The sequence below is a fragment of the Bos taurus genome, chromosome 25, assembly GCF_002263795.3.
Source record: "Bos taurus isolate L1 Dominette 01449 registration number 42190680 breed Hereford chromosome 25, ARS-UCD2.0, whole genome shotgun sequence".
Classification (NCBI taxonomy): Eukaryota; Metazoa; Chordata; class Mammalia; order Artiodactyla; family Bovidae; genus Bos; species Bos taurus.
This window is the reverse complement of record NC_037352.1, coordinates 27,093,321-27,119,061: the sequence shown is the minus strand read 5'-3', so window position 1 is coordinate 27,119,061 and position 25,741 is coordinate 27,093,321. Positions and strand designations below refer to the sequence as shown.

The window sequence follows — 25,741 nt, the reverse complement described above, 5'->3', positions numbered from 1 at the left end:
TTTCCCTCTTGGTGGACCTCCCAGGAGACCCGGAGCCCAGCAGCAGCTGTGGTTCTGGGAAGGGAAGGGAGGCCTGACCTTGGCCTGGCTCTGGCTGGCCTTGGCGGGGATTTCTGGATGGTTGGTCCAGCCTATCAGGTGGCCCAAAGTGATGGGGGCTGAGTCTGCAGGTCTAGGCTCTGGCCCCAAAGCCCCTCTACCCACGTCAAACTGCAGGCCACCTGTTCCCCCACCATCTTCGTTTGTCCCACCCTCTGTCCTCAATCCCCATCCCACCCTACTCCTTCCCAAAGATACTGACCAAGCACTTTTGTACAATAAAGTTTAATCACAATTATAAAAATGTGGCGTCAGGTTTGCACTATTAACATATGTACAGTCCAGCCCAACAGGAAGGGCCTGCCCCCCACCATCCTGGCCTGGCAAAGCCAGAGCTTCCAGACACCAGGTGGGAGGGTGACCCACGGGTCTGGCAGGAACAGATGAGGCAGGGTTCCAGGCACGGAGTCCCCAGGACTGGGGGCGCAGCGCCCCCTCCAGGGGGAGAACATGGCCACTGCCCCCAGAGACCCCTAAACTGGGGAGGGGTGCACGCAGGGCACAGAGGGGGAGTCCCCATTAACACAAAGCATGGGGGCTGGGAGGCCCCCCAAGAACAGGATCTGTACAGGCCGGCACCCCAGGTTTCCACAGGAAACAGCTGCTGGCAGCTACAAAACATTTACAGCTTCTTCTCCGCAAAGAAAAAAAAATTGGGGGGGATGGGAGGGAGGGCAGGGGCAAGAGGGGTCCCGCAGAAGGTGCCTCAAGGGACTCAGGCCCCCTCGCTGGGCTCAGGGCCCCCAAGCCCACATTCCAAGAGGGGCAGGTGGGCCCCACTGAGCCCACTAAGGCTGGGAGCGCTGGGAGCTCAGGGCGGCGAGGGGGAATAAATAGGGGTGAGGGCACCAGTCCTGCCCCACCTCAGTTGAGGGAGCCGCGGCAGCTCTCCGTGCCGCACAGACACGGGATCTTGTTGTCCTCCAGCGGGAACTTGTAGTCGTAGGTGATCTCCTCATCCACGCCGATCGGCTGCTTCGAGTAGATCACGATCTTCTTCTGGGACTCGATGGTGATCACCTTGGCATAGCAGTTGGGCTGCGGGCCGAGGGCAGCGTCAGTGGCGGCCGGCCCCGCCCCAGCTCCTGCCCTGCACCCTCCCGCCACCCCCTGCCCGGCCCCCACCAGCGCACCGTGCAGCAGTGGTTGATGAACCTCGCCAGGTTGCCGCACTTGGTGGCGTCGATGATGGTGTCGTGGTCTACCCGGAACAGGTAGCTGCTGCCAATGCCCTCCTGCACGTAGCGCTTCTCCCGCATGTCGGCCACCATCTAACGGGACAGGGGGTGATGGTCAGGGGGCTGCCCCTCAGCTTCCTGCCAGGCCAGGCTGGACTCCACTGGCCCCTGCGATCAGGGGTCTAGATGGTCCCCCAGCTGCCAGCCCGGGAGCCACGCCAGCCTGTCCTGAATCCACAGATCTCCCTCCAGTACCTGCTACCCCAAAGCGCTGACTTCTGAGTTTGCTTCCAGGACTTCCTCTGACGAACACCTCCCAATACCCTTGGCTGCTGTCATGACAGAGGCACCCAGAGGAAGGACCCCAGGGAAGTCTGCACTGGCCACGGGGCAGGAGAAGCAGCCACTGGCTCCTCCTGGGGGGGGTCTGCCTGGCCCATGGAGGATTCCCCAGACTCTCGGGGGCTGGGACGGTTCCTGAGATGACAGTGGTTATTTCATGGACTGAACCCTACTCATCTCTTCTCCCAGGACCCTCTTTCCACATCAGGACCTACAGCTGCTGCTGTCCACGTCAAGGCCCACATTTTCATGTGAGGAGTAACTCGTTTCCCAGTAATCAGCCAGAAAAACCCTCTGCACTCTCCCCTTGGGCAAACTCACTCTCTTCCAGGCCTTCGAGAGCCAGTTAAGTGGGGTGACTCCTCCCAAACTCCTATCTCCAGCCAAAATCCACCTCAGTGGAACTGCTGGGCGTCACCCACGAGACATCCCCTGGGCACTGTCCTGACCGGAGGCCTCTGACCACACACCCGCTCCTCCTCTTTGCTGGCAGCCTTTCCTACTCCCAGCTGCTAAAGGCAGTGCCCAGAGAAACCGTCTTGCCTCAGCCCTTGCCCTCCATCTTCAGAACCAACTGGTCGCCTGGTTCTGCCAGCTACCTGAAACCCACTGCCTGTCCAGGCCACCCCTACCTTTGGTCCGCATCGCTGCAACAGCCCCACCCAGTTCTCGCTTCACACGGCAGTCAGATGGAGCTTACTAACCTCCAAATCCTCTCCTGCTTACTGCTTCACGGCAACTTCTCTCACCATCAGTCCAATCTTATTAACACGACTCCCAAGCTCTGTGGCATCTGGCCTCCACTGGCCCCTTGGCCTCACTCTGCTGCCACTGGCCCGAGTTTTCCCAGTGACTTCCTTGTGCTCCTAAGACCATCCTGCCTCCAGGCCTTTGCCTATGCCTCCTACATTGAGGAGCACCCTGTCCTCTAACTCGGGCCTGGGATGCCTCAGCATCATTCAGCTTCTGGTTTAAAGGTCACTCCTACTGCCCTTGCCCCCCTGAACATCTCCTTTCATATCAACTGAGCATCATTCTTCACTGGAGTTACCCGTTCAGTACCTGTCTTGCCCACTAAACCATGAGGTCTTTAAGGGAGACATAATATTCATCAGTATTTGTTACTGGATCACTAACATCTAGTTTACCAGCTGCTGTTTAATTGCTCAGTCATGTCTGACTCCTTTGTGACCCCAGCCTGCCAGGCTCCTCTGTCCATGAGATTTCCCAGCCAAGAATACTGGAGTGGGTTGCCATTTCCTTCTCCAGGGGATCTTCCCAGTTCAGGGATGGAACCTACGTCTCCTGCACTGCAGGCCGATTCTTTACTGCTGAGCCATCAGGGAAGCTAGTTTACTAGTACCCATGACTAGTTGTTGAAGGAAGGAAGGGGAACAAAACAGGCAGGTGTCACTGGCTAAGTCTGGGAGCCAGGTGAGAGCATGGGCTTTCACCCAAAGGCTGGGTGGTTCTGGTGTCAGGTCAGGGGCTGGAGCCTCACCTGGCGAATGTTCTGACCCACGTATTCGATGACCATCTCGTCAGCGGCGATGGGTTCCATGGCAAACAGTCCCCACTCGTGGATCCGGCTCCGGCCGAATCGGAGCTTCTTCTTCCGGAACTAGAGGGCAGAAGGCAGATTGTGCCATTGGGAATCCCCTTCAACCCAGCCGCTGGCCGCTCCTCAGACCTCCGGGGCAGAAGTGTTCTGGCCACTCGTGCCCGGACCACCCCTAGGGGTCTCCGTGATGCCACCTTCCCACAGTGCCCCTGCCCTCCTCAGCTCCCACTCCTCCCTCACCTTGAGCTGGTTTAACTTCAGCAGATCGCTGTCCATGATGGCAGAGGTGCCAATGGCGCTCAGCAGCCGCCGCTGCTCTGACCGGCGCTCCGAAAGCACGCGGTTAGTCCCCTGCGAGGAGCAGGCCGGGGAGGAGGTAAGTGACATAAGAACTCATGGAAAGAAGATGCTGCCACTGGGCAGGTGCCCAGGCAGAGACTCACCTGAGTATCCACTCCTTCCAGCTGCCGGGCCGAGACAGGGCACACGTCCAGGTACCGGTCCTTCTCCTTCTTGCTGATGGGGTAGTAGCCTTCACTGCGGGCTGAGCCTGTCTGGTGCTCCCGGGGCCCGTCTTGGGGCCGCCGCTTGCGTTTCGGAGTGCTCAGGTTGGTGAGTGCAGGGTGTCAAGGAAGAGAACCGGGTGCTCCCCAGTCAGATCCCTGGGGCTCTGCTCCCCTCTCTACCCCCCGCCCAGTCCCAGCCCATGGAAAGGGTGACTGACTGGCTTTAGTTGGAGGCCTGAGCTTACTCACTGTTAAGATAGGACAGACAAATGTCTTAAACTCCACCTTTTCTGCCACCAAAACTTGAGAAGGCAGAAAACACGCATGAAACAGAAATGGTGACTTGGCAGCCAGAGGAGAAATACCCAAGCTGAACGTGGCAGAGAACGGGACAGGGAAGGAAGTAAACACAGACCCAGGAATGATCGCAGGAGGGCAGTGCCTAGCCAGCGACCCCAGGGAGGCCCCCCGACCTCCACCCCCAGGCCTGTCTCCCTGTCCCGAGGCCAGCCTCTGGGGCTTAGGATATTGGTGTGCTGGACCCAGTGGGTGTCGTTCAGCCAGTCGGCCCCACTAGTCTGCTGCAGAAGCCGCTCGTACGTCAGCCGCAGGTAGCTCATGTCCTCCAAGTCCAGGCCCGAGTTCCAAATGTCATAGAGGATGGTCATCTGCTCAAACTCGCTGCGGGGATCGAAGGTGGGGGGCGGCGGCGGGGGCGGGGGTGGGGGCGGCCGCCGGCGCCGCGTGTGCGAACGGAGGCTGCGCCGCCGGGTGGCGCCCTCGCCGTCGCTGCTGCTGCTGCTGCTGCTCTCCGATGACTCCGACTCCTCTTCCTCTTCCTCCTCCTCCTCTCCGTCCTCCTGCTGCTGTGGTGGCTGCTTTGGCTCCTCCACCTCGGCCACAACCACCTCCGGGGCCTCAAGGACCTCGTCTGCCGGGGAGCTGAAGAGGGCCGCGGGGGCCGGAACGGGTTCCAAGGGACGAGGAGCAGGCGTGGAGGGTGGCGGCGGGGGCGGCAGCGGCGGCCTGACGGCCAGGGCGTAGTTGTGCTCCAGGAGGATGTGGCTGAGCAGGGGACCCGGGCGCTCGGCCTCGTCCGGTGTCTCCGCGGCCTCCGAGTCGTCGGCGGCGGGCAGAGCGGGCAGGCCACGCCGTGCTGGGGTCAGGGCCAGGTCAGCCAGCACGGCCAGGTCCACTTCTGTGGCCGGTTCAGCCTCCTCTTCCTCGGCGGAGCGGCCCCGGCCTCCGGCCCGGTTCCGGCCTCCTCGGGACACCTCCTCGGGCCAACTCTTGACCAGAGAGGCGTGGTCGAGGGGCAGGTTGCGAATGGTCCGCTCCACAGCCCGGGGGGCTTTGCGAGAGGCAGGGCCGGAGGACTTGGCCTGTGGCAGGGCGGCGGGGGGAGGCTCTGGGGCTGGTGCCTCCTCCACCGCAGAGAAGGAGACGGTTTTCCGGCGTTTCTTGGGTGGGGGTAGGAGAGGGATGGGAGAGGAGGGGCGATCGTCGGGGCGGGGGGTGGGGGCCAGGGGTCCAGCTGGTGGCTCTGGGGGAGGCTGGGGTGCACTGGAAGGCGGTTCCTCAGTGGAACCTGGGGAGGGAAGCACAAAGAAGGGCGAGGGTCAGCTTCTCGGCCAATGTGATCAGATGCATTTGATGATGGAAATTCGCTGGAGGCAGGCAACCAGCCAGCCTCCTCTGGGAGTCCACACCCCAGCCGCCCTTGCTCCTCACCTTCCACCAGACACACTGGCCTCTCCCACCTGCCATGTCCTCATTAGGAAGGCATTTGGCATCTGCTCATTCATACCTTCTGCAAACACTTCCTAAGCACTAACTATGGGAAAGCCTTTGATTGTGTGGATCACAACAAACTGTGGAAAATTCTTAAAGAGATGGGAATACCAGGCCACCTGACTTGCCTCCTGAGAAATCTGTATGGAGGTCAGGAAGCAACAGTTAGAACTGGACATGAAACAACAGATTGGTTCCAAATCGGCAAAGGAGTACGTCAAGGCTATATACTGTCACCCTGCTTATTTATCTTATATGCAGAGTACATCATGAGAAATGCTGGGCTGGATGAAGCACAAGCTGGAATCAAGACAGCTGGGAGAAGTATCAATAACCTCAGATATGCAGATGACACCACCTTCATAGCAGAAAGTGAAGAACTAAAGAGCCTCTTGATGAAAGTAAAAGAGGAGAGTGGAAAAGTTGGCTTAAAATTCAACATTCAGAAAACTAAGATCATGGTATCTTATCCCATCACTTCATGGCAAATAGGTGGGGAAGCAATGGAAACAGCTACAGACTTTATTTTTTTGGGCTCCAAAATCACTGCAGATGGTGACTGCAATGGTGACTGCATTAAAAGATGCTTGCTCCTTGGAAGAAAAGTTAAGACCAACCTAGATAGCATATTGAAAAGCAGAGACATTACTTTGCCAACAAAGGTCCGTCTCGTCAAAGCTATGGTTTTTCCGGTGGTCATGTATGGATGTGAGAGTTGGACTATCTTAAAGAAAGCTGAGCGCTGAAGAATTGATGCTTTTGAACTGTGGTATTGGAGAAGACTCTTGAAGTCCCTTGGACTGCAAGGAGATCCAACCAGCCCATCCTGAAGAAAATCAGTCCTGAATATTCATTGGAAGGACTGATGCTGAAGCTGAAACGCCAATACTTTGGCCACCTGATGTGAAGACTGACTCATTGGAAAAGACCCTGATGCTGGGAAAGATTGAAGGCAGGAGGAGAAGGGGACAACAGAGGATGAGATGGTTGGATGGCATTACCAACTCAATGGATATGAGTTTGAGTAAACTCCAGGAGTTGGTGATGGACAGGGACAGGATGGGAATACCTGGTGTGCTGCAGTCCATGGGGTCGCAAAGTCAGACATGACTGAGCTACTGAACTGAACTGAACTATGGGAAGGCTTCCCTGGTAGCTCAGATGGTAAAGTATCTGCCTGCAATGTGGGAGACCCAGGTTCAACCCCTGGGTCAGGAGGATCCCCTGGAGAAGGAAATGACAACCCACTCCAGTATTCTTATCTGGAAAATCCCATGGACGGAGGAGTCTGGTAAGATGTGACTAGCGACTTCACTTTTAACTATGTCGGGTATGAGGCAAACACCTTTGAAGCCCTCCTAGAACTTCTGGTCCAAGGAGACAATCACATGAAACACGGGGCAGCGCCAACTCTGAAGGGCAGGGTGGCGCCTCAACTCAACACTTGGACTCTGGTCTTTTTTTTTTTGACCAAGACTGGTAGTGACAGAACCTCATCCAACAATCAGACAGACATCAGACAACTTTTTTGCCAGCTGCATTTTGTAACCAGGATGCAACTGCCCAGATCTGCCCAGAATTATAGTATCCATTATTTTGACTACAAACAATATTCTTTGTTCTGTGAGGTTAAAATACATACAGTGTAAGAAACTGAATCTTGTATTAAAAGGCTTTATAAAATTGTACTGGAGTCTTACCCAATGAGAAAGGAAGAAGCTGAGGTGGTACTTTATTTGGGCTTTTCCTTCACGTCAATGAAATTACACTTTTTTGGCTTTGGAAACCTTTTCTAAATCTACATATACAAACGTGTATGCCATTCAAAGAGTCACGGTCTTTCAGGCCCCTGGCCCTTTGCTCACATCCTTGGCTACAGCCTAGGATGAAAGGGCGAGGCCATGGACTGGCCTCACAGGGATGGGTCAGGTCTGCAGGACAGCCCCTGGGAGAGGGCTGTGCCTGAACAGCAGCAGCTCAGGGGGTGAGCAAAAGGTGAGCAAAGGCCCTGTCCCTTTGTTCAGAACACCTCATTCCTTTCGCCCATCCAGAAAGCCTGGACACAGCTTTTGAATCCAGCTCAAGGCCACTACCGTTGTGAAGACTTACCCAGTTTCCTCAGGTACTGCTAATGTCTTCTCAGAACCAGAAGGCTGGTGGCTCTCAATTGCCAGCTTCAAATTTGCTGCACCAGATTAATAGCTGGAATTTTGTGCCAAGCACTAACCCAAGCCTTTCACTATAGTAAATACTCTCTTCATCCTCACAACAAGCCAATGATGTGAGTACTATTATTAACCCCATCTTACAAAGTCAAGGCAGAGGGAGGTTGATAATCTGCCCAATCACACAGGTAGCAAGTGGCAGTACAAGGCCTGTGCCCCAGGGCAGCCTGGGATCTGAGTTTGGGATCTTATCTCCTGCTCCATGCCGCTCTGTACCTTCTGGCCTGCGACTCCATGGTTCCACATCTGGCTCTACCATCCACAGAGCTCAAGGGCAGCCAGCACCAGGTCTGGCCTGAGCAGGCAGTGATCAACATGCCTCCACTGCCTCAACCAACATCCCCCCAGCCTCCTGTCTCTCGAGGCTCCAGACACCCCCGGGCTGTCAGCCAGGAGCAACCCACGCTCTGAAGCTAGTGAGGCCCTGGGTGCTGCTCTCCAGTCCCCTAGTTCCTACAAATCCTCTCCTGTCTAATCCTTTCCTGTTCTCCAGGGCAGCCCTCTCCTCTGCCCCAACCTCCCACCCTAGCCTACTGTGTCCCCTGGCAGCCTGGTTTTGGAGAAAACCCAATCCCTCCCCCAACATAGCTTCTTCCAGAGACTTCCCTTCTGCTCCCCGTCCTGAAAGAAAGCTGGCCATGCCTTTCATAATTCTGGGAGACAACTTTCGGGGTACCTGCCCACTTGATACAACTCCCAGAAGCCACTGTTTATACTGTATGACCTACCCCACTTCCTGCCCCCAGGCCGTCACTAACTGATGGCTGTGTGACCCAAGCCATCCCAACTAGAAACTTCCCCGGGGATAAGGATTCAAGATAGGAGGCGGTCTGTCTGTGGGGCAGACATATTCTGCTGGAATGGAGAAGCAGAGGACGACCATGTGCAGCAGAGCAGAATGTACCAGATGGGAAGACAAGAAAGTCGAGATTTAAAGGTGTCCAGGCCCCTGTCCTTGGGATCCACCAGACCAGTCCTCTCCAGGCTCCGGCCATCAGACCACACAGGTCTCTATCCAGTTGTGTCCTTGGTAGCTCAGATTCTCCTACCATTCTCTAAAGGCCTTCATCTTCCTCTCCTCTCTCCCCTCTGCCATCTACCTACTAGAGGGCTCTGACAGCCCACCTATTCGCCAGATTCTCATAGGCACTCATCCTCAGTTACCCTCCACCAGTTACACACCTGATCTCATCCCTCCACCTCAGACTGTGACTCTGACCTCTATCCTCTGACCACAGTTCTCCAAGTCCTTTCCCTTCACCCCATCATGCCTGTTCAATCTCCCATCCTCTATCATCCTCCAGCCCATCACCTTCCCCCTAAACTAACTTCACTCTTGGTCATTTCAGATCACAGGGGCCCTTGCTTTGTCCTCTCCTTTCACGCTACTTTCTGAAGCCTTCCACTACCTCTACCTAACCTGGAATCCACCCAACCCATCTCTCTTCCTTCACCCCAACGTTCCAGGCTCCACCTGTGCCCCCTCACTCTCAGAAATGTCCTGCCTGAGAATTCCCTGGTGGTCCAGTGGCTAAGACTCTGTGCTGCCCAGGCAAGGGGTCTGGATTCGATCCCTGGTCAGGGAACTAGATCCCACATCCTGAAACTGAGTTCACATGCCACAACTAAAGATCCCCAGTGCTGCATTTAAGACCCAGCAGAGCCAAATAAATAAATTACACATATACACACACAGTAAAAAGAAATGTCCTGCCTTCCTACTGAAGAGAGGAAAAGGTGGCCTTCAGGCAAAGACCCCACAACTTCCTGTCTCCCCATTTACAGAGAGATCTGCATCTGACCTACAGAGTCCATCCTCCGCCTCCCCAGGTGTGCCACTCCAGCAAGTATTCCTCTCTCTCTTGGTCCCTCCACTTGCTCTCTTTCCCTTCAATGTATGAACACACTCAAGTCTCACCTACTTTGAAAAACTAACCCTCCATCAACCCTGCACTTTTCTGCCATCTCTCCAATCCCGGCTGGGAAACCTTGATCATCTCACTAAGCCTCACATTCCTCATCTGTAAAATGGGAGGAGCAGGGATGCTATGAGGAGTAAATGAGAAAGTGGTATTTGCAATGCACTAGGCCTAGAGTCTGGCACATGGGACCTACTCAAGAAACGTTCACTAACATTAGGTACCATCCCCCTCAACTCTCTTCTTCCACGAGCATAGCTTACCCTTACCAAAAGAATGGTTATCTGTCACTTGCCCTTATTCCTTAACACCCTCTAACTTGAGCCACACTACTGAAATTGATAAGGCAAGGTAAGCTTATCAATTTCATAAGTTGGTGACCTCCTAACTGACAAATCCAACACTCACTTTTCCTTTTAAGGCCTTCCAAAAATACAGGCCACAATCTCCTTTTGATACCCCGAGCTTCAGGTTTCCTTCCCACCTCTCTGGTCATTCCTTTTCAGTCTCCTCTGGCTCCACTCTGCCCACTATCTCTTATAAAACAGTTAGGCTCTGGCCCCTTTCTCTCATTCCATACATCCTTCCAAGGTATACACATGTATTCACACCTCTACTTACAAATACCTATTGCATTTCCCACCTACTGTTTTCCAGAGCTTCAGATCTATTCTTTTTTAACATTTTATTTTATACTGGAGTATAGTTGACTAACAAGGTTGTGCCAGTTTCAGGTGTAGAGCTTCAGATCTATTGATCCAACTGCCCATTCAATGTTCCTACCTGGAGGTCCCAGAGGCACATGAAACTTGACCCCAATTAAATGCATCAGACTTCTCCCTAGTTCTGGCTTTCCTTGAGTTTCCTTTCCTGGTAAGTACTTTAACCGAGAGGTTCTGGCTCCCAAGTTTGTCTCAAACCCTCCTCCCACTTCCGCTCCCCGCATCCTATCCTCACTGTAACCACCCCGCTCTGGTTCAGGCCCTTCGCTCACCCACATCCCTTCAAACCTTCTCAGCTGTCCCACTTCCTTCTTCACCTCTTAGAAATCCTCCCACTTCTGGCAAAATGATCCTCCTGACACGCAGATCTGATCACATCCGGCTTTTTCTTCCTACCCTCCCAAAGAGAACTGCGATTAATACCCCCTGACCTGCGACCCCATTGGCTCTTCTGTCACCCAAGGACTTCAAGAGGCTGAAAGGTGTCTTAGGGTTAATCAGTGCCTCGATTCCTCCTCTCACGGGATCTGGACCAGAACAGGGTGCATCAATGCTGAAAGGTCTTCCTGTGCTCACTGCCTGTCTCAGACCACAAATTCCCAACAAGGTTCAAATGAGATTTCTGGAAGGCCACACACATCTCTAAAGCAGAACTTGAAAACTGAGTTAATTCCATCATGCTGCTACTGCTGCTGCTAAGTCGCTTCCGTCGTGTCCGACTCTGTGAGACCCCATAGACAGCAGCCTACCAGGCTCCCCTGTCCTTGGGATTCTCCAGGCAAGAACACTGGAGTGGGTTGCCATTTCCTTCTCCAATGCATGAAAGTGAAAAGTGAAAGTGAAATCGCTCAGTCGTGTCCGACTCTAGCAACTCCATGGACTGCAGCCCACCAGGCTCCTCCGTCCATGGGATCTTCCAGGCAAAAGTACTGGAGTGGGGTGCCATCAGGAGAGCAATCCAAATTAACCACCACCGCCTGCCTTACTGCAATAGCCTCTTAATCTCCCTGCATACACTCTGGCCCCTCTCCAAGTTTTCTCTGCACTGCATCTTTTCAAAACATGGATATAATCACGTCAGTCTTCTGATGGCATTCGAATGCCCTCAACATCAAGCCCACATTCTTAGCAAGGCTTATTCATTTTCCATGATTCAGTCCTTGCTCATCTCTTCAGTTTAGGCCACCCTAGCTCCCCCTTACTCTCACTCCCCAGGTTAGCTTTCCTTTTTATCTTCGAGCACACCATTTCCTCTGCCTCAGGGCCTTTGCACACACTCTCCTGCCTGCCTTGGCTTGATTCTAGCCCAGTGGTGCTTCAGCAGGGAAGACTTCCTCACAGATGTGTTCAGGTTCTCAAAGTACCCAGAGTTTTCTTTCATGGCCCTTACAGTTTGTAGTCACAGAGTTTCTTAAGTATTTTTTTAAGGAGAGACTAAACTGTCTCTTCCTACAGATGGTAAGTTTCATGAGGGTGAAAACAGGGCCTATTGTGCACACTATCCTATCCCTCGCCCCCATTCAATAAATAAGTAGCTACTGCCTGAAACAACAGTTCACTCAGCAAGACACATTACATGTGTGATATAAAATGACAACTGAATGTACAAATTCACAAAGAAAAGCAAAGACAGAATTAACTTCTCAGTTCACGTTGTTAATAGTTATCATCTATCCAATCTGTCCATTTAAACCCAGGTATATACTACACATTAAGGAAGAGGCTTAAGAAAAAAATGAGGAGGAGAAATTTACTAAATTGGGAATTCTCTCCTTAACTTATTTGAGAAGAGACCATTCTGTTTTTAGTAGCCAAACACCTGGTCCGTCTCAGAAAACTGTTTCTGGCAGTGTGACCTAAGTGTGTCAGGCCATAAATGTCTCTCCAAGGGACGAGTGACAGGAGAAGGTGACTCCTGGCCAACTTTGCATGTTTTCCAACGAAGTCACACATGTGCATACAATTAATAAATGTCAACCCCACCGTTCCCATGAACACAGACACACACATACACAAAGACTTCGACAGCAGCTCCCCACCACCTACCTGCAGGTCTCACAGGAGACTTCTCCTGTTCGGGGAGAGGTGTGACTGGGGAGTCTTCAACCCTTTCTGGCTCGGGCTCCTCTGCAGGTGCTGACAGGGGCGTGGGGACATCTCTAGGGGGCGACAATGCTGCGAGTATGATTGCTGGTTGCTCCTCTTCCTCTTCTTCTTCCGAGGAGGACTCAGATGAGGAGGAGGAGGACGAGGATGAAGACGAAGAAGATGAAGAAGACGAGGAGCTGGAGGAACCGCTGCTCTCAGAGTCCGACGTGCTATCGTTCTCACCATCTGAGTCAGCATACAGAGAACATTTGGAGGACGAATCGCTTTCCCCGTCCTCGCCTGGAAATCCAGAACGGGGAGTCAGGCGAGGTGAGAAGACCCCTCACTTAGTCAAGCTGTGGGTTCATTCACTGAGTCACTACTAGGGATATGTGAGGCTCCGTGCTAGGTGCTGGGGACTCCTACCCACAAGGAGATGGAGAGGCACACGATTGGCCTACAGTGTGATAAATTCCAGTATGAAGGGCTGGGGGGTGGGGTGGCACAGTGCAGGCAATGGGAAGGCCCGGATTCTGCCTGGTGGATCAAATCAGGGAAGGCATCCTTGTGAAGAAAATGCTGACGTCAAGAAGAACAAGGAGGAGTTTGCCCAGCAGACCTGGGGGCTGAGTGGGGACGTCATAGGTAAGAGAAGATGGTGCCCTTGGAAGAGACACTGAGGCGGTAAGACTGACGGGAACTGGTGACCACATGGATGTGAAGGGGTCTGTGCCCCTCACTCTTAGCGGATGACTTTGCCCTCTGCTCTCCTGAGATGGAAGCTCTCAGACCATCGTTCTTACAATTCTGGCCTCAAATGGCACCACTCGGAGACATCTCTTTACCATCAGCTATAAAAGAGCCCATCTTTCCCCCATTCCCTGAGCCTGTTCCTCCCGACCCCATAAATCTAGTTCATTTTCTTCAAAGCATGTCTCTCCACTGGAAGTGCTGCTATTCGTCCACTTGTTTGTCAAGTGCCTGCCTCCCCTCTGGCTGATCGCCAGCTTCAGAAGAGCAGGAACCACCTCTGCCTTGGTCACTGCTATGTCCTAATACCTAGAACGGTGCCTGGCTCACAACGGGGCCTCAGCATCTATTTCTGAAGAAAGGAATGAAGAGAGACTGAACCATGTACCCAGGCCTCAATAAATGCGAAAGGACAGACACGTGTTCAACTGAGGCACAGAGCTGGCTTCAGTGACAGCAGCTGCAGGCAGGGGAAGAAGCTGACAGAGCTTGGTGGCCCGGCTTTACGGGAAGAGCAGTGCCTAAAGCGGGAAAGGCACGGTGTGGCAGCAGCAGGGGCAGCAGGAAAGGCAGCCCCCTTATCTTGGGAAGAGAAACAGGCCACGCTGGGTTGTCTTCATGGGAGGGCCTGTTTCAGAGGAAAGCAGGAGGCAATATTCTGGGTATTGTTTGCAGTGGGCCAAGGGTTCCAAAGAATGAGGCTAAAAGGCGGTTGTTGTGGGGGAAGGCAAAGATGGCTAGCTGATCCAGCGGGCAGGTTACACGGGCAAGGAAAGGGCTGGACGGGTGGGTGAATCTCTCCCTTCCCAGGATTCAACTGCACACCCTGGGTGCTTACCGTCTGATGCTTCTGTCTCCTTCTTTGCAGCATCCATGGCTTCCTCACGCTCTTCATCTTCTTCATCTTCCTCTTCATCCTCCTCATCCTTAGGGAAAGGGACAATTGGGAATTAACAGGGGAAGAACAACTGGTCCTCTAGGAAGCGTGGCCACCGGGGCTCCAGCGCAGAGAGAAGCTGGCTATGGCGGCAGGAACTCAGAACGCAGGCTCCTCACCTTCTCTGAGGAGGACTCCTGGGATGCTTCCTCCCCTTCGCTGTCCAGAGCAAAAGACTTGCGGTGCTTGCCCTGGGTCTTGCTTCGCTCTTCATCTCGTTTCGGGGGCTTGGTCCCCGGACGGCCTGGCTCTCCAACCTCCTTCTCTCGCTCAGCATCTAGGTCCAGAAGAGGGGTAGGTGGCGCAATTTACCACCAGCAGTAACAGCCCCATCTGGTGAAAGGAGCTCTTCACACACAACCACTAGCCTTTCTCACAGTCCCATAACACAGACCTTGTTTCACAGACAAGAAGCGGAGGCTCAGTAGAGAAACATACAAACTGCAGAGTTCCTTCACACTTTACACAGTTTTAAACACACTGGACCCGTTTTATCTTTCATCCTTTTCTGGGCTAGGTGAAAGAGGGAGGTGATTTCTTTTAATATCTGGCCCAAGAAAGTCGTACTAAAGTCAACAGGTCTCCAGGGAAGCAGACCAGATTCAGTAAGGAAGTTTCCCAGCCACAGAAGCCATCAAGCTATACAGCTCAGACTTAGACTGATAAGAAGGGTGCAAGCAGGCTTAAGCATTAGATGCTAACTTTGGGTGGATAACCTGTCTAACTTCACATTTCAAAGAGCTGCTTTATTATAACTTTGTTTCAAATCTTCACTTGGATTCTTGCCCTCAAGACACCTTCACCCCTTCACCCCTGCCTCTTGGTTTCCTATCAGAATCTACAGCCTGCCAGGCTCCTCTGTCCATGGAATTCTTCAGGCAAGAATGCTGGACTGAGTAGCCATTCCCTTCTTCAGGGAATCTTCCCGATCCAGGGATCATACCCAGGTCTCCCACATTGTAGGCAGATTCTTTACCGTCTGAGCCACCAGGGAAGGCCATTAGAATCTAAGCAGACTGTTTTCCCCTTTTTCCTTCACCTGACCTACTCACCATCTTCATCTTCCTCAGCTGGAGTAGAAGGCCGGGGCCTCTTTTCCTCACTGGCCTCTGAAATTTCCGAAGGCTCTTTTCGCTTTACCTACAAGATGAAAAGAGAAAACCCAAACACTCATGGTTCCCAACCACCCTTATTCTAAGGAAGGGAACCCCGCTTTCAACTCTCTCCCCACCCAACCAGGCAAGATCACAATTCCGGGTACCTTGAAAGAAGGCAGCCGCAGGGCCCCTCGCAGTCCTGATCCAAAGGCGAAGGCTTCGATGCCGGTGGTACCGCCACTCTTGGCCCAGTCTACGAGGGACAGCAGGCCTGGCTCTTTGAGCTTTGTCTTCTCTTTATCCTCCTCCTTGGCTTGCTGTTTAGCTGCATTCTGGAATGGCTGCAGGCAGTAGGGGGACTGAGCCCCAGAACCCAGGCGCTCCCTCCTGCCTCCTGCCTGAGAACTACTCCCAGGCCCCAGGAATACAGAAAGGCATCCACTCACTTCTCCATTTGACACACATCTACGCCACACCTCCCTCCACCAGCCCCTGTACAGGCATCTTCTCAACAGTCCGCTCACTCCGTCTACCAGTCTCACAAAGCTGCTGCTATCACTCCCACTCTACAAATGGAGACACTGCAGAGTGAAGCCCAGAGAGACTACGGGCTTCGTCTGCCGCGAGGCAGCGGTGGAACCAGGACAAAGCTCTTCCCACTCTTCAGACGCCTCCCTTTTCTACTGTTCTGGGTACCCTCCAACCCCCCTGTGCTCAGCTGTATGGACCACTGAGCACCTAGTCTCTCCACTCACCCTGACCACCTCTCTTTTCTGAGCTGTGTAGCCTGAAGAAGCCAGAGGTCTATTTCCACCAATGGAGCCCTGGTCTCTCCAGTCCCAGGCACTGGGCCTCACCTTGGCCTTCTCTTCCTTGCTCTCCCACCACTGGTCAAAGGCTCCAAAGGCCACGTTCTCCACCATCTTGCGGTTGAGGTCTCGCTGCATGATGCTCTTCATCTCCTGGACCAGGGTGGCCAGTACACGGCCCACGGTGCCTGCCGAGGGTAGGGCCTTGCCCTCGGCCAGCTCTGCTTCCTCCCGGGGGGGCAGCCGGGCCTCTTCTCCTGAGACTGAGGAGGGCAGGGGCTCGGCTGCCATGGGCAAAGGCAGGTGGTAGGCCTCCCGGGAGTATGCCCCTCGGCCTTCTTGCCCTTGAGCGTACAGAGCGTATGGTAGGCCGTAGGCCGCCTCTTGGTGGGGTGGGAATGGGAGGAAGGCCTCCCCAAAGGCCCCACCGGGGGGACCCGCTGAGGCCGCGGTCAATCCTTTGCCCTGCCGCAGCTGGTGGAGCCGAGTTAACATCTGGGTCTGCATCTGGAAGGACATGGGCATTCCTCCCCACTGAGCCCCAAGTCGATCCATGAGCTCTAAGGAGTTCACAAAGTCATAGATGTGGGGGGGTGGCGGAGGAGGAGGGGGGTACTCGGGAGGCGGCGGCCCGTCGGGTCGCGGGGGGAGGAGGTAGGCAGGCTGGTGGGGAGGATAACCAAGGGGAAGGGAAGCCAGGTAAGGAGGGGGTGGGGGAGGTGGCGGCGGAGGGGGTGGAGGTTGCTGGGGGGGTGTCGGGGCCGGAGGGGGTGAGCCGCCCCTGTCGTCGTCGGAGATTTCCATGTCCTCTCCGGAAGAGCATGGAGAAGCCTGTGGGGCGCAAAGGACGGTCACAGGAGCCTACCGCCAGTTCTGTGGACTTTTCCCCAAATCTCTGTTCTCTTGCCCAGTTCCCTTCCTTCTCCCCCTGGGCCCAAGCCTGCTCTCCCAGATCCCAGGCACTTTCGTGGGCAGACCCCAAACTCACCTGGTTCTGTCCATTGGCCTTGGGCGACTCCCGGGTAGCTCCTGGTTCTCCACTCCCTGTAGGTGCCACATCCTCAAAACTCGCCGGGGCTGGAGGGGGTGTGCAGGGCCCGTGACCAGACCCAGAAGGGGCCTCGCTTCCTGTGTCCCGAGCCCCCGGGCCTGTGCTGCTGTTCTCTTCCTCTTCCTCGGTGTCAGAGGCCAGGAAGGAAAACTTGGAACGCTGCTCCTTCAACAACATCTCAATGCGGGAATCCAGGCTGCTGTGCTGAGCGAAGGGCACGCTCTCGTTGGTGGTCTCTGGGGCTGGGGAGCCAGAACGGGCCGGTGAGGCTGGGCGCGGGGAGGTTCGAGCTTCTTCTCTCTCGGGGCTGGGCCCCCCGCCGCCCCCTCCTCCACCAGGTTCTGGAGGCTCTGGGGGTGGAGCTTCGGAGGCAGGAGGCCGGTAGTCCTGGTCAGCAGGCCGGTTGGGCTCGGGGGGCAAGTAGGAGGTGTAGGATGGCGTGAAGCGCTCAGCGGTATTTTCGGCAAAAGAGGCCCCAGGGGGCTCGTCCCGAGTTGCCCGGCGGGGTGGGTAGGAAGCATGGCGTTGGTAGCGATTCCAGCTTTCGTAATATGCTGGGTAGTTTGAGTCGGAACCACGAAAGTGAGAGGAGGAGGACGAAGAGGACGACGAAGAGGACGAAGACAACGAGGACGACGAGGAGGCGGAGGCGGTGGCTGCAGTGGTGGCGCAGATGGCGGCAGAGGTGGTTGTGGGGGCCGAAGAGGCGGAGAAATGGCGGCGGGAGAAGGAATCTTGGTAGCTGTTCTCTGACCGCCGGGGCTTGAAGGAGGTTGAAGTGGTGCTGGAGGAAATGTGCAGCGGTTAGCGGAGTGCAGCTCTGTATGACCAAACCCCACTGCCCCGGCCATCAGCACCCAAAGCCCTTCTACACTGCCCCCAAAGGGAGATCTAATGGCTGTTGGGTTCCTAGCCACAGAGTAAATTCCCCGAGGACAGGGGTGTGTTGGCTGAATCCGCAAGGAACCAATAAGACCAATTATCCCCAACTCCCTCTTTTGAGACTTTGGGTTTCCTCTTCCCAGGCAGCTCCCCGCCTCTGGGGGTCTCAGAGGGGCTTTCCGCTGCACCTGCTGGAGTAGGCAGAGTCCTGAGAGTAGGGGGTGCTGCCCCGAGACGTGTAGGGGGTTCCTTGGGAGGACTGAGGGGTGAACTGGCCAAAGGAAGACGGGGTGTCCTGTCGGCTGCTGGAGAAGCTTGTGTCTTGGGAGCAGGGGGTGCCATTGCCGGGAGTGCCCACCACAGCCGAGCCTGCCGGGAAGGCAGCTGTGTCTGACGAGGAGCGGCGGCGGGAGTCGGTCTGGGGGGGAGAGAGTGCGGTAGGGGGAAACCAGAAGAGGTCAAGCACCATTTGACAACATGACCTTCACCAAACCAAGAACCCCGATCCCCTGCTTTTGGAAACCAGTGAGGCGTCCTTTCTCTGGCTCTTCCTATACTTTAACAGTGAAGTCCGGAACTGCCCAAAGGCTGCCCCTGGCGTCTAAGTACTGCGCCCGTGGGGCAAGGGTGTCGCCAACTACGAGCTTCTCACCGTCTCCGTGGCTGCACCAGAGCCTTGGAACTTCTCACTCAGGGCCTTGCCCCCAGTGGGCACCGTCTGAGGGGTGTAGGAGCCGTTGACTATCAGTTCATAGTATTTCATTCGTTGTTGACCTGGAGGGAAGAGAATGGGAACCGAGAGACTCAGATGGAAGAAACAACTCCTTTCAGATTTTGTATTCCCACTTTTTCCTCAGGCCTCAATTTGCTAAGATTTCTTGGAGTCTAGGAGCTTTAAGTTCTGCTACCTAGTCTCTACTTGGTAACTACTACAAACAACATACCAAATGGCCCTTAATAGTTTACAAAAATACTTCTAATGTCTGTTACTGTGTTCGACAATCACCAGAAGAGAAAAGAATCCGTAACTCTATCGTACAGGCTTAAAGAAAACTGACCTGCAGAGTGGTGAAACCTGAATTCAAACCCAGTCATCTCAAGCTGGCCCCCACCATCCTCCTCATCCTATTAACTACAGCAGTATGATGGCAGCCTGAAGGTTAAACTCAGCCCACCACTGTGATTTATTTGCCCTACACAATCACTTAAAGTATTGGGAAGGGTGACGGAGAAACCCACTAGTTTGGGACTTCTCCAGTGGTCCAGTGGCTAAGACCATGCACTCCCAAGGGAGGGGGCCCGGGTTTGATCCCTGGTCAGGGAGTTAGATCCCACATGCTGCAACTAGGAGTCTGCATGCCACAACTAAAGAGCCTGCATGCCGCAACTAAGACCCGGGCACAGCCAAATAAACAAATATCTCAAACAAAAACAAAACCCACGAGATTTCACACAAAAAACTGGATTTTTGGCTTAAAAATCTGCTAGTCTTCATCCCCATGTACAAATTGGCTGCTGCTGCCGCTAAGTCGCTTCAGTCGTGTCTGACTCTGTGCAACCCTATAGACGGCAGCCCACCAGGCTCCTCTGTCCCTGGGATTCTCCAGGCAAGAACACTGGAGTGGGGTGCCATTGCCTTCTCCGACAAATTGGCTAGTGTCAGCTAATAGCTAGCACCTTCAGATGCCACTAGACAGCTGCCAGTCCCCACCCCTCCCTACTGCTACTTAGCACAGAAGTCCAGACTGCTTCACTCACCTCAGCTGCTGCTGCTTAGTCCCTCAGGCGTGTCTGACTCTTTGGGACCCTATGAACTGTAGTCCACCAGGCTCCTTTGCCCAAGGAATTCCCCAGGCAGAATGCTGGAGTGGGTTGCTATTCCCTTCTCCAGGGGACCTTCCCAATCCAGGGATCAAAACCGGATCTCCCACACTGCAAGCAGATTCTTTACCATCTAAGCTACCAAGGAAGCCCATCACTCACCTATATATGTCCCTAATTCTTCATCTAAAATTTCAAAACCAAAAAAACTCAAAACCTAGTGTTTTTTAGAACTTGGTGCCAAAACCTGACCTGAGGCTATTTACCATCGTTTTTATTCATCCTACCCAGTATGACTCTTCAGATTGTTTCTCACAAAATACAGTCATACATTAAACCAGAGGGTGCTGCCCCAACCCTGACAGAGTCAACACGCAGAAGCCGGTATCTGTACCATAATCTCTCTATAAAATTCTGACGTGAGAAACACGTGGCCCAAGAGTTTCAGAGGAGAAATCATGGACCTGACTACTTGCCAGGCCCCTACCATCTCCGTCGGAGCCCAACCCTGGGCAGCAAGCGAGAGAGCCCTCACCTTTGATGTCGAGCTGGGCATGGATGATGTTGCCCATGACGGAGGTAAGGTGGAGGTTTTTGACTGTTTCCTTGGCTCCCCGAGTGCTGGTGAAGAGCACGCGGGCCAGGCCCAGGTGCTTGCGAGTACGGGGGTGGAGAAGGATCTCTACCTCTTCCACCTCACCATACTTTCGGCACATATCCTTCAGGAAGGTCTCCCGCACATTGTCATTCAGCCTTGCGAATGTCACTTCTTTCAGTGGGATCTGTCCAATATAGAACTCATCCAGCTGTGGAGAGGACAGGAGTTAAGTCTGGAGTCTCACTACTGATCACCACGCCTTGCCCCATTGGGAAACTTTAGCGAGATCCATGAGGCTGAGAGAGAGAGAATGGAGAAATCAAGAGGCAAGGGGATGGGGAAGGGGGTCCCAACAAAGGATACATCTGTCCTGACCCCTCTCTTCCCTGAATTCTCTGCACAGAATGATGGCAAGAACCAGAAAAAGAAATGTACAAAGTGAGAACATTCATAGAAAGAACCAGTTATATGAAAATAATTCACTAGCTCAGCTTTCACTAAGTGATTCCCAAGGACGGGGCACTAGGAATACAAAGATGGAGAAAAGAGAGAGTTCTATGCAGAAATGCAGACAGGACAGACAGACACACACAATCACAACGTGACACAACAAGTGTCAACAAAGGTGTAGACGGGGTGTTTGGGAGCCCAGAGAACGAAACCTTTGCTCAGAGAGGAGGCAGGAAAAATTCATAAAGGTGCTGTCATTCATACTGGACTTTTCAGATAAACAGGAGTTCACCATAATGACAGGACCTGTAGGGCACACGACTGTAAAATAACTTGGCATCGACTAGAAACTGCAAAGCGCACAGTACGAGAGAGCACAGGTATGCACTATTGAGGCAGGAGATGAGGCTGGCCAGACTAGTAATCATACATGCCGATGCACAAAAATGTGAACTTGCCAATAAAAGTAAAATAAGATGACAGCAAAACCAAAGAGACGCATGACAGCAATAAACGGAGAAGAGAACAGAGGCAGGGAAACCAGGGAAAGTGAACATAAGACTCGGTATTAAAGGAATGGCAACAGAAATAGAAAAATTAATGTTAAAAAAAAGAGAGAGATGTGTTTAGAAAAAGAGTCAGCACGACTTGGTGACAGATTAAGGACAGAAGAATCACAGGATGACACCAGGTTTCTAGCTTGTGCAGCTGAGTACACGGTGTTGCCATTCATCAGCAAAAGGAAAATGGAAAGAAAAGCAGGACAAAGGGGGTGAAGATAATTGTTTTACATCTCCTGAGCTTGAGATTTCTTTGGGACCTCCAGATGGAGCTGTCCCTCCACCAGGCAAATAAGTCTGGAGTTTCAAGAGATCTGGAAGTCATTAACACTTCAGTAATAGTGAAAGTTGTGGATGGGAAAGACATTGTCCAGGAAAAGTATACAATGTGAAAAAAGAGGGATGTGGGAACCCCACAAGTGACTTATTAAAAAGGAAGAATAAAGAGTTAGCAAAGGAGATTAAGAACCACCAGTTTTCTAGACCCAGTCCTCCAAGGACTGATGAGTATCCCGCCTGGACAAAGACATGGGAATCCTCTGAGGAAAAAACACAGAGTGAGAGACAGGAACAGAGGACTCCAGGGATGGAGTCCCTGGCACTGTCACTCCCCTTAACTGAGAAATTGGGGTAACACAAAGGGTACTATTTTGCTATGCACGGTCTAGAGGTACACAGTGATAGGTGTAGCAGCTTGACCTGTCTTCATCCTTCAAAAAGTTTAACACCCTTTTTGGGACACCTAACCTATACCTTTCTAGAAAATAAACACACCTCCTGTCCACAACAACTCAGTCTCATAGCCTCAGAAATTATTAGATCTGTTATTAGACTCTTTCACTAGGAAAACCCCCTTTCCCTATGCTACATTAAGACTAGACTACCAGGATGGAGCCCCCACACCCTCCAAGGGCCACCACACCAGGAGATTAGCAGAAACGTACCTTAAACTTAGGGACTGGGAGGGAAAAGTCTCTGTTTTTGGACCTGACGTGGCAACGGGGGTCTTGGAGGTCCTCCACTGGTATATACTTTGAGTCCTAGGAAAATAATCAGGAACAGAGAGACAGCTCAAGGTGAAACCACAGTGTTGATCTCTAGAGCCCCTCTGGAGACCCATGAGCAAGAAAGCTGGGTTCTGGTTGCCCACTTTAAAGAATGCAGGTTCTAGGTTATGAGCAGAGATAACAGAGGAGATCGGGTTTGAGTTCCCTAGATCTGGGGAAGGCCTGGGACACTCACGTTGACACTAAAGTGGATTCCATCATATCTGTACACCTTTTGAGAAGGCCTGCGTAGGGCAGGGTCCAAGGCAGGATCCACGATGAGCTTGTAGTTCCGCCACTGGAAGCTCGGGGCCTTCTGCCCATCTCCCCCACCTTCCTGATCCATCTTTGCTCATTTACACTGCGAGGAAAGAGGGATAAGCAAAGGGGTTCACGACTTAGGCCCAACTCCCTTGCTGCCCCTCACTGACTAGCCCCGACTCCAGGTAACTCATCACCTCAGTTTCCATACCTCACTCACCATGACCCGAGGCTCCCCCAGATTTTCTCCCAAGTACCTTCTTTCACCATAACACCCCATCCTCTCTCCACCTCCCAACTCTCCCCTCTGGCCCCCAGGCCCATCTCGCGCCCCCTTACCTTCCCGTTCTCCCTAGCGCGCGCCCCACTTGGCCTCGGCGCAAGACCCCTCCCCCGCCCCCTGGCAGGCCCCGCCCCCTCCCGCCTCCTCACCGGCCAGCGGCCCAGGCCAAGCCCGGCTCCCGCTCCCACACACCGCTCCCGTCCCCGCGCCCCAATCCTCTGGCCAAGAAGTGGCACCTCTTCGGGGCGTTGGAAACACCGCGAGACCGAGCCCGAGACCCGGCTTCGGCCCTGAATCCGAGCGGGGGGTGGGGGAAACGCGCGCCGCTGCCCTCTCCTCCCGCCCCGGCGCATTCTGCCCCCCCATCTCCGCGCACGCGCGGCGCGGCCCCACTCACCCGCTCGCGGCGAGCGGCTCCCCCTCCCCCCACCCCGCGCGGCACCTCAGCGGCGCGAGGCGGCGGCGGCGGCGGCGACAGCGCGAGACCCGGGCCCCGCAGCGGTGGCGGCGGCGGCGCCCCCCCACCACCACCTCCCCGGCGCGCGCACCAAACACCACCGCCACCTGCGCGAGGCCCAGCGGGCACAGCTTCTACATTCGCACTTTCGCCACGGGCGACTCCGGGAGACCCACGGGGCCGAGGATAGCGGCTTCGCCTCGGCCGGCGGCCTATGAAGCTCAAGAGTTGCGGCCCAGTGAGCCTGGAGTTTGGCCGCATCCCCCGGAGAATGGACTTCACCGCGACTATCCAGCTGCTCTGGCCTGGGACCCTTGACGAATCGGCGGCGTTGAAAGCAGCGACTAATCCCAGAGGAAAAGGGGGCGGGGCGAAGGGGAGGAGGCCAGCCAGAGCTGGGGAGATTTGAGTGGCGCGTTGAACAGGCGCAGATTCGTCAGGCGGGCGGGGCGAATCGGTAGACGGGATGCGCGCTCCTTTGCTCCTCTTTCCTGCCCCTTCCTTAAGCGATCAAAGGTCTGAAAGGCTGCAGATTCGCCACAAGTCTTGGCCTCAGCTGTTGCCTCCCTTCACCAGCCTTGGTGGAGTCAAGAAAATAATGCCTGGTTAGCCAAGCCCTGTTGGCAGAGTCGGTCACTTTTCCTGGATCTTTCTTACTAGCACAACTCACAGGACTGCTCAGTTCCGACCTGGGGGAAATGGTTACGGAGTCCGATGAGAATTTTCAGCCGAGTATGGAGAGGCCCGAGAAATTCCGAGGAGGAGCCGGCCTAGCGAATCTGCGAATTATTTAGTGGGCGGGGCCAAGGCTCCGCGCACAGAGGGCGTGGTCAGCGTGCGGAGCCCGGCGTCGCCGGGGCGCTTCCTGTAGGACCCTCGGAAACCCGGGCGGGCTGGGAGGGGCGCCCAGGAAATGGAAAAATACCACCAACAACGGTGACTCAGGCTGTTTGGCGCCTCACGTAATGCAAGGAACGTTTTCCTCCCATTATCCTATTTGGGCAGTTTTTTAACATGCCCATTTGACAGATAGGGGACACTGAGGCCGGCAGAGGGTGCCGCACTTTGCCTGTACTGGCCCGCCATTAGTGATTAAATCTTAGTCGGTGTCAAAGTTATGTGATAAGGGTGGGTCTTAAAGGATCTTGAATCAGTCCTGTAAAAAACGGTAAATTAGGTCGTACTTGAACTAGGGTGGGCTGGTTGATTTCCCAGATTATCATGGTCCCAGTGCCCGCCGTTTTCAGTTGTGCAACCCTCTGCCCCGCCTCGCTTACGCAGTCCCGCCGCTCGAGGGCAGCACCAGCCCAGGCTTAAACCTGAGACTTGGGCTGAGGTCGCCCTGATGATCGGCACTCTTTTTCTTAGGCTTGGACGCAGCTTTCTTGGTCTCAGGGTAATGGCACTCCCAGGCACTATCAGAGCTGAGGGGATGCCCTAAGTTCCAGACTTTTTGATGTATGACCTTGGGCAAGTCACTAACTTCATAAAGCTTCAGATTCTTCTTCTGAAAATAGATGTTAATTACTGTTATGCAGAACTATTGTAGGCGTTAAAACAGTGCAGGAAAGGCCCCTGAGGCCTGGTTCATGTAAATTCACAATTTTAAGGAATAGGAAAAGCGATTTGTCCAAAATCTCAACACCAAAAGAACTCTTCTGGGAGAGGCTTAGGACCCTTTATAAATTTAAGGAAAATGAGGCTGAAGAAATAAATTTACAATGGAAACAGGGGTAATGAAATCAGATTCTTTCTCTGGTCCTCATTGAAAGATACTCCTTTTCTCAAGCGAAAGGTTCCCCTTGTGATAGTAAAGGTGGTCCAAGTTTTCCCTGACTGGCTGTGTGGCTTTCAAGACTTGTCTCTTGAGGTGATTGTTAAAGCAGTTAAATAGGCTAAATAAAATGACCTATGAGAAGCCCCTAGTATGTGTAGTTACTCAAGAAAGAAACTTACACTAAAAGAAACTTAATGTTGTTCCGTTACTAAGTCGTGTCCAACTCTTTGCAACCCCATGGACTCCAGCATGCCATGCTTCCCTGTCCTTCACTGTCTCCCGGAGTTTCATATCCATTGAGTTGGTGATGCTATCTAACTATCTCATCCTCTGCTGCCCCTTCTCTTGCCTTCAATCTTTCCCAGCATCAGGGTCTTTGCTACTGCCCTTCGCGTCAGGGGGCCAAGAACTGGAGCTTCAGCTTCATCATCAGTCCTCCCAATAAATAAATATTCAGGGTTGATTTCCTTAGGATTGATTGATTTGATCTACTTGCAGTCCAAGGGATTCTCAGGAATCTTCAGCACCACA

General features: G+C 53.8%; 1 protein-coding gene across 6 annotated transcripts; it reads right to left on the bottom strand.

The window, feature by feature from the left end:
- Positions 1 to 308: 308 nt before the first annotated feature.
- On the bottom strand, positions 309 to 23,669 carry SETD1A (SET domain containing 1A, histone lysine methyltransferase). Of its 6 annotated transcripts, none has more exons than XM_010819449.4 (19): positions 23,580 to 23,669; positions 22,629 to 22,793; positions 22,331 to 22,426; positions 20,314 to 20,584; positions 18,610 to 18,731; positions 18,146 to 18,375; positions 17,013 to 17,859; positions 16,073 to 16,855; positions 15,380 to 15,556; positions 15,171 to 15,258; positions 14,238 to 14,395; positions 14,020 to 14,107; positions 12,390 to 12,731; positions 4,216 to 5,274; positions 3,624 to 3,796; positions 3,421 to 3,531; positions 3,121 to 3,240; positions 1,233 to 1,370; positions 309 to 1,137 (listed from the first exon to the last, which is right to left on the bottom strand). In XM_010819449.4, exons 2-19 carry the CDS (start codon positions 22,776 to 22,778, stop codon positions 964 to 966), a joined length of 5,127 nt encoding a protein of 1,708 aa, XP_010817751.2. In that variant the 5' UTR covers positions 22,779 to 22,793; positions 23,580 to 23,669; the 3' UTR covers positions 309 to 963. The 6 variants fall into 6 exon arrangements, with proteins under 6 accessions (XP_010817751.2, XP_005225026.2, XP_010817755.2 ...); XM_005224969.5 differs by having other exon boundaries at positions 23,541 to 23,631; XM_010819453.4 differs by having other exon boundaries at positions 12,390 to 12,677; positions 23,541 to 23,631.
- Between the last annotated feature and the right edge of the window lie 2,072 nt (positions 23,670 to 25,741).

Excerpts from the sequence above, each read along its gene's own strand:
- SETD1A (XM_010819449.4), bottom strand. The coding sequence starts at position 22,778 with ATGGATCAGGAAGGTGGGGGAGATGGGCAGAAGGCCCCGAGCTTCCAG. Across the intron at positions 3,797-4,215 it reads CCACTGGGTCCAGCACACCA|TCACCAACCTGAGCACTCCG; the intron begins ATATCCTAAGCC and ends GACACCCTGCAC. Across the intron at positions 3,241-3,420 it reads TGAAGTTAAACCAGCTCAAG|TTCCGGAAGAAGAAGCTCCG; the intron begins GTGAGGGAGGAG and ends TCTGCCCTCTAG.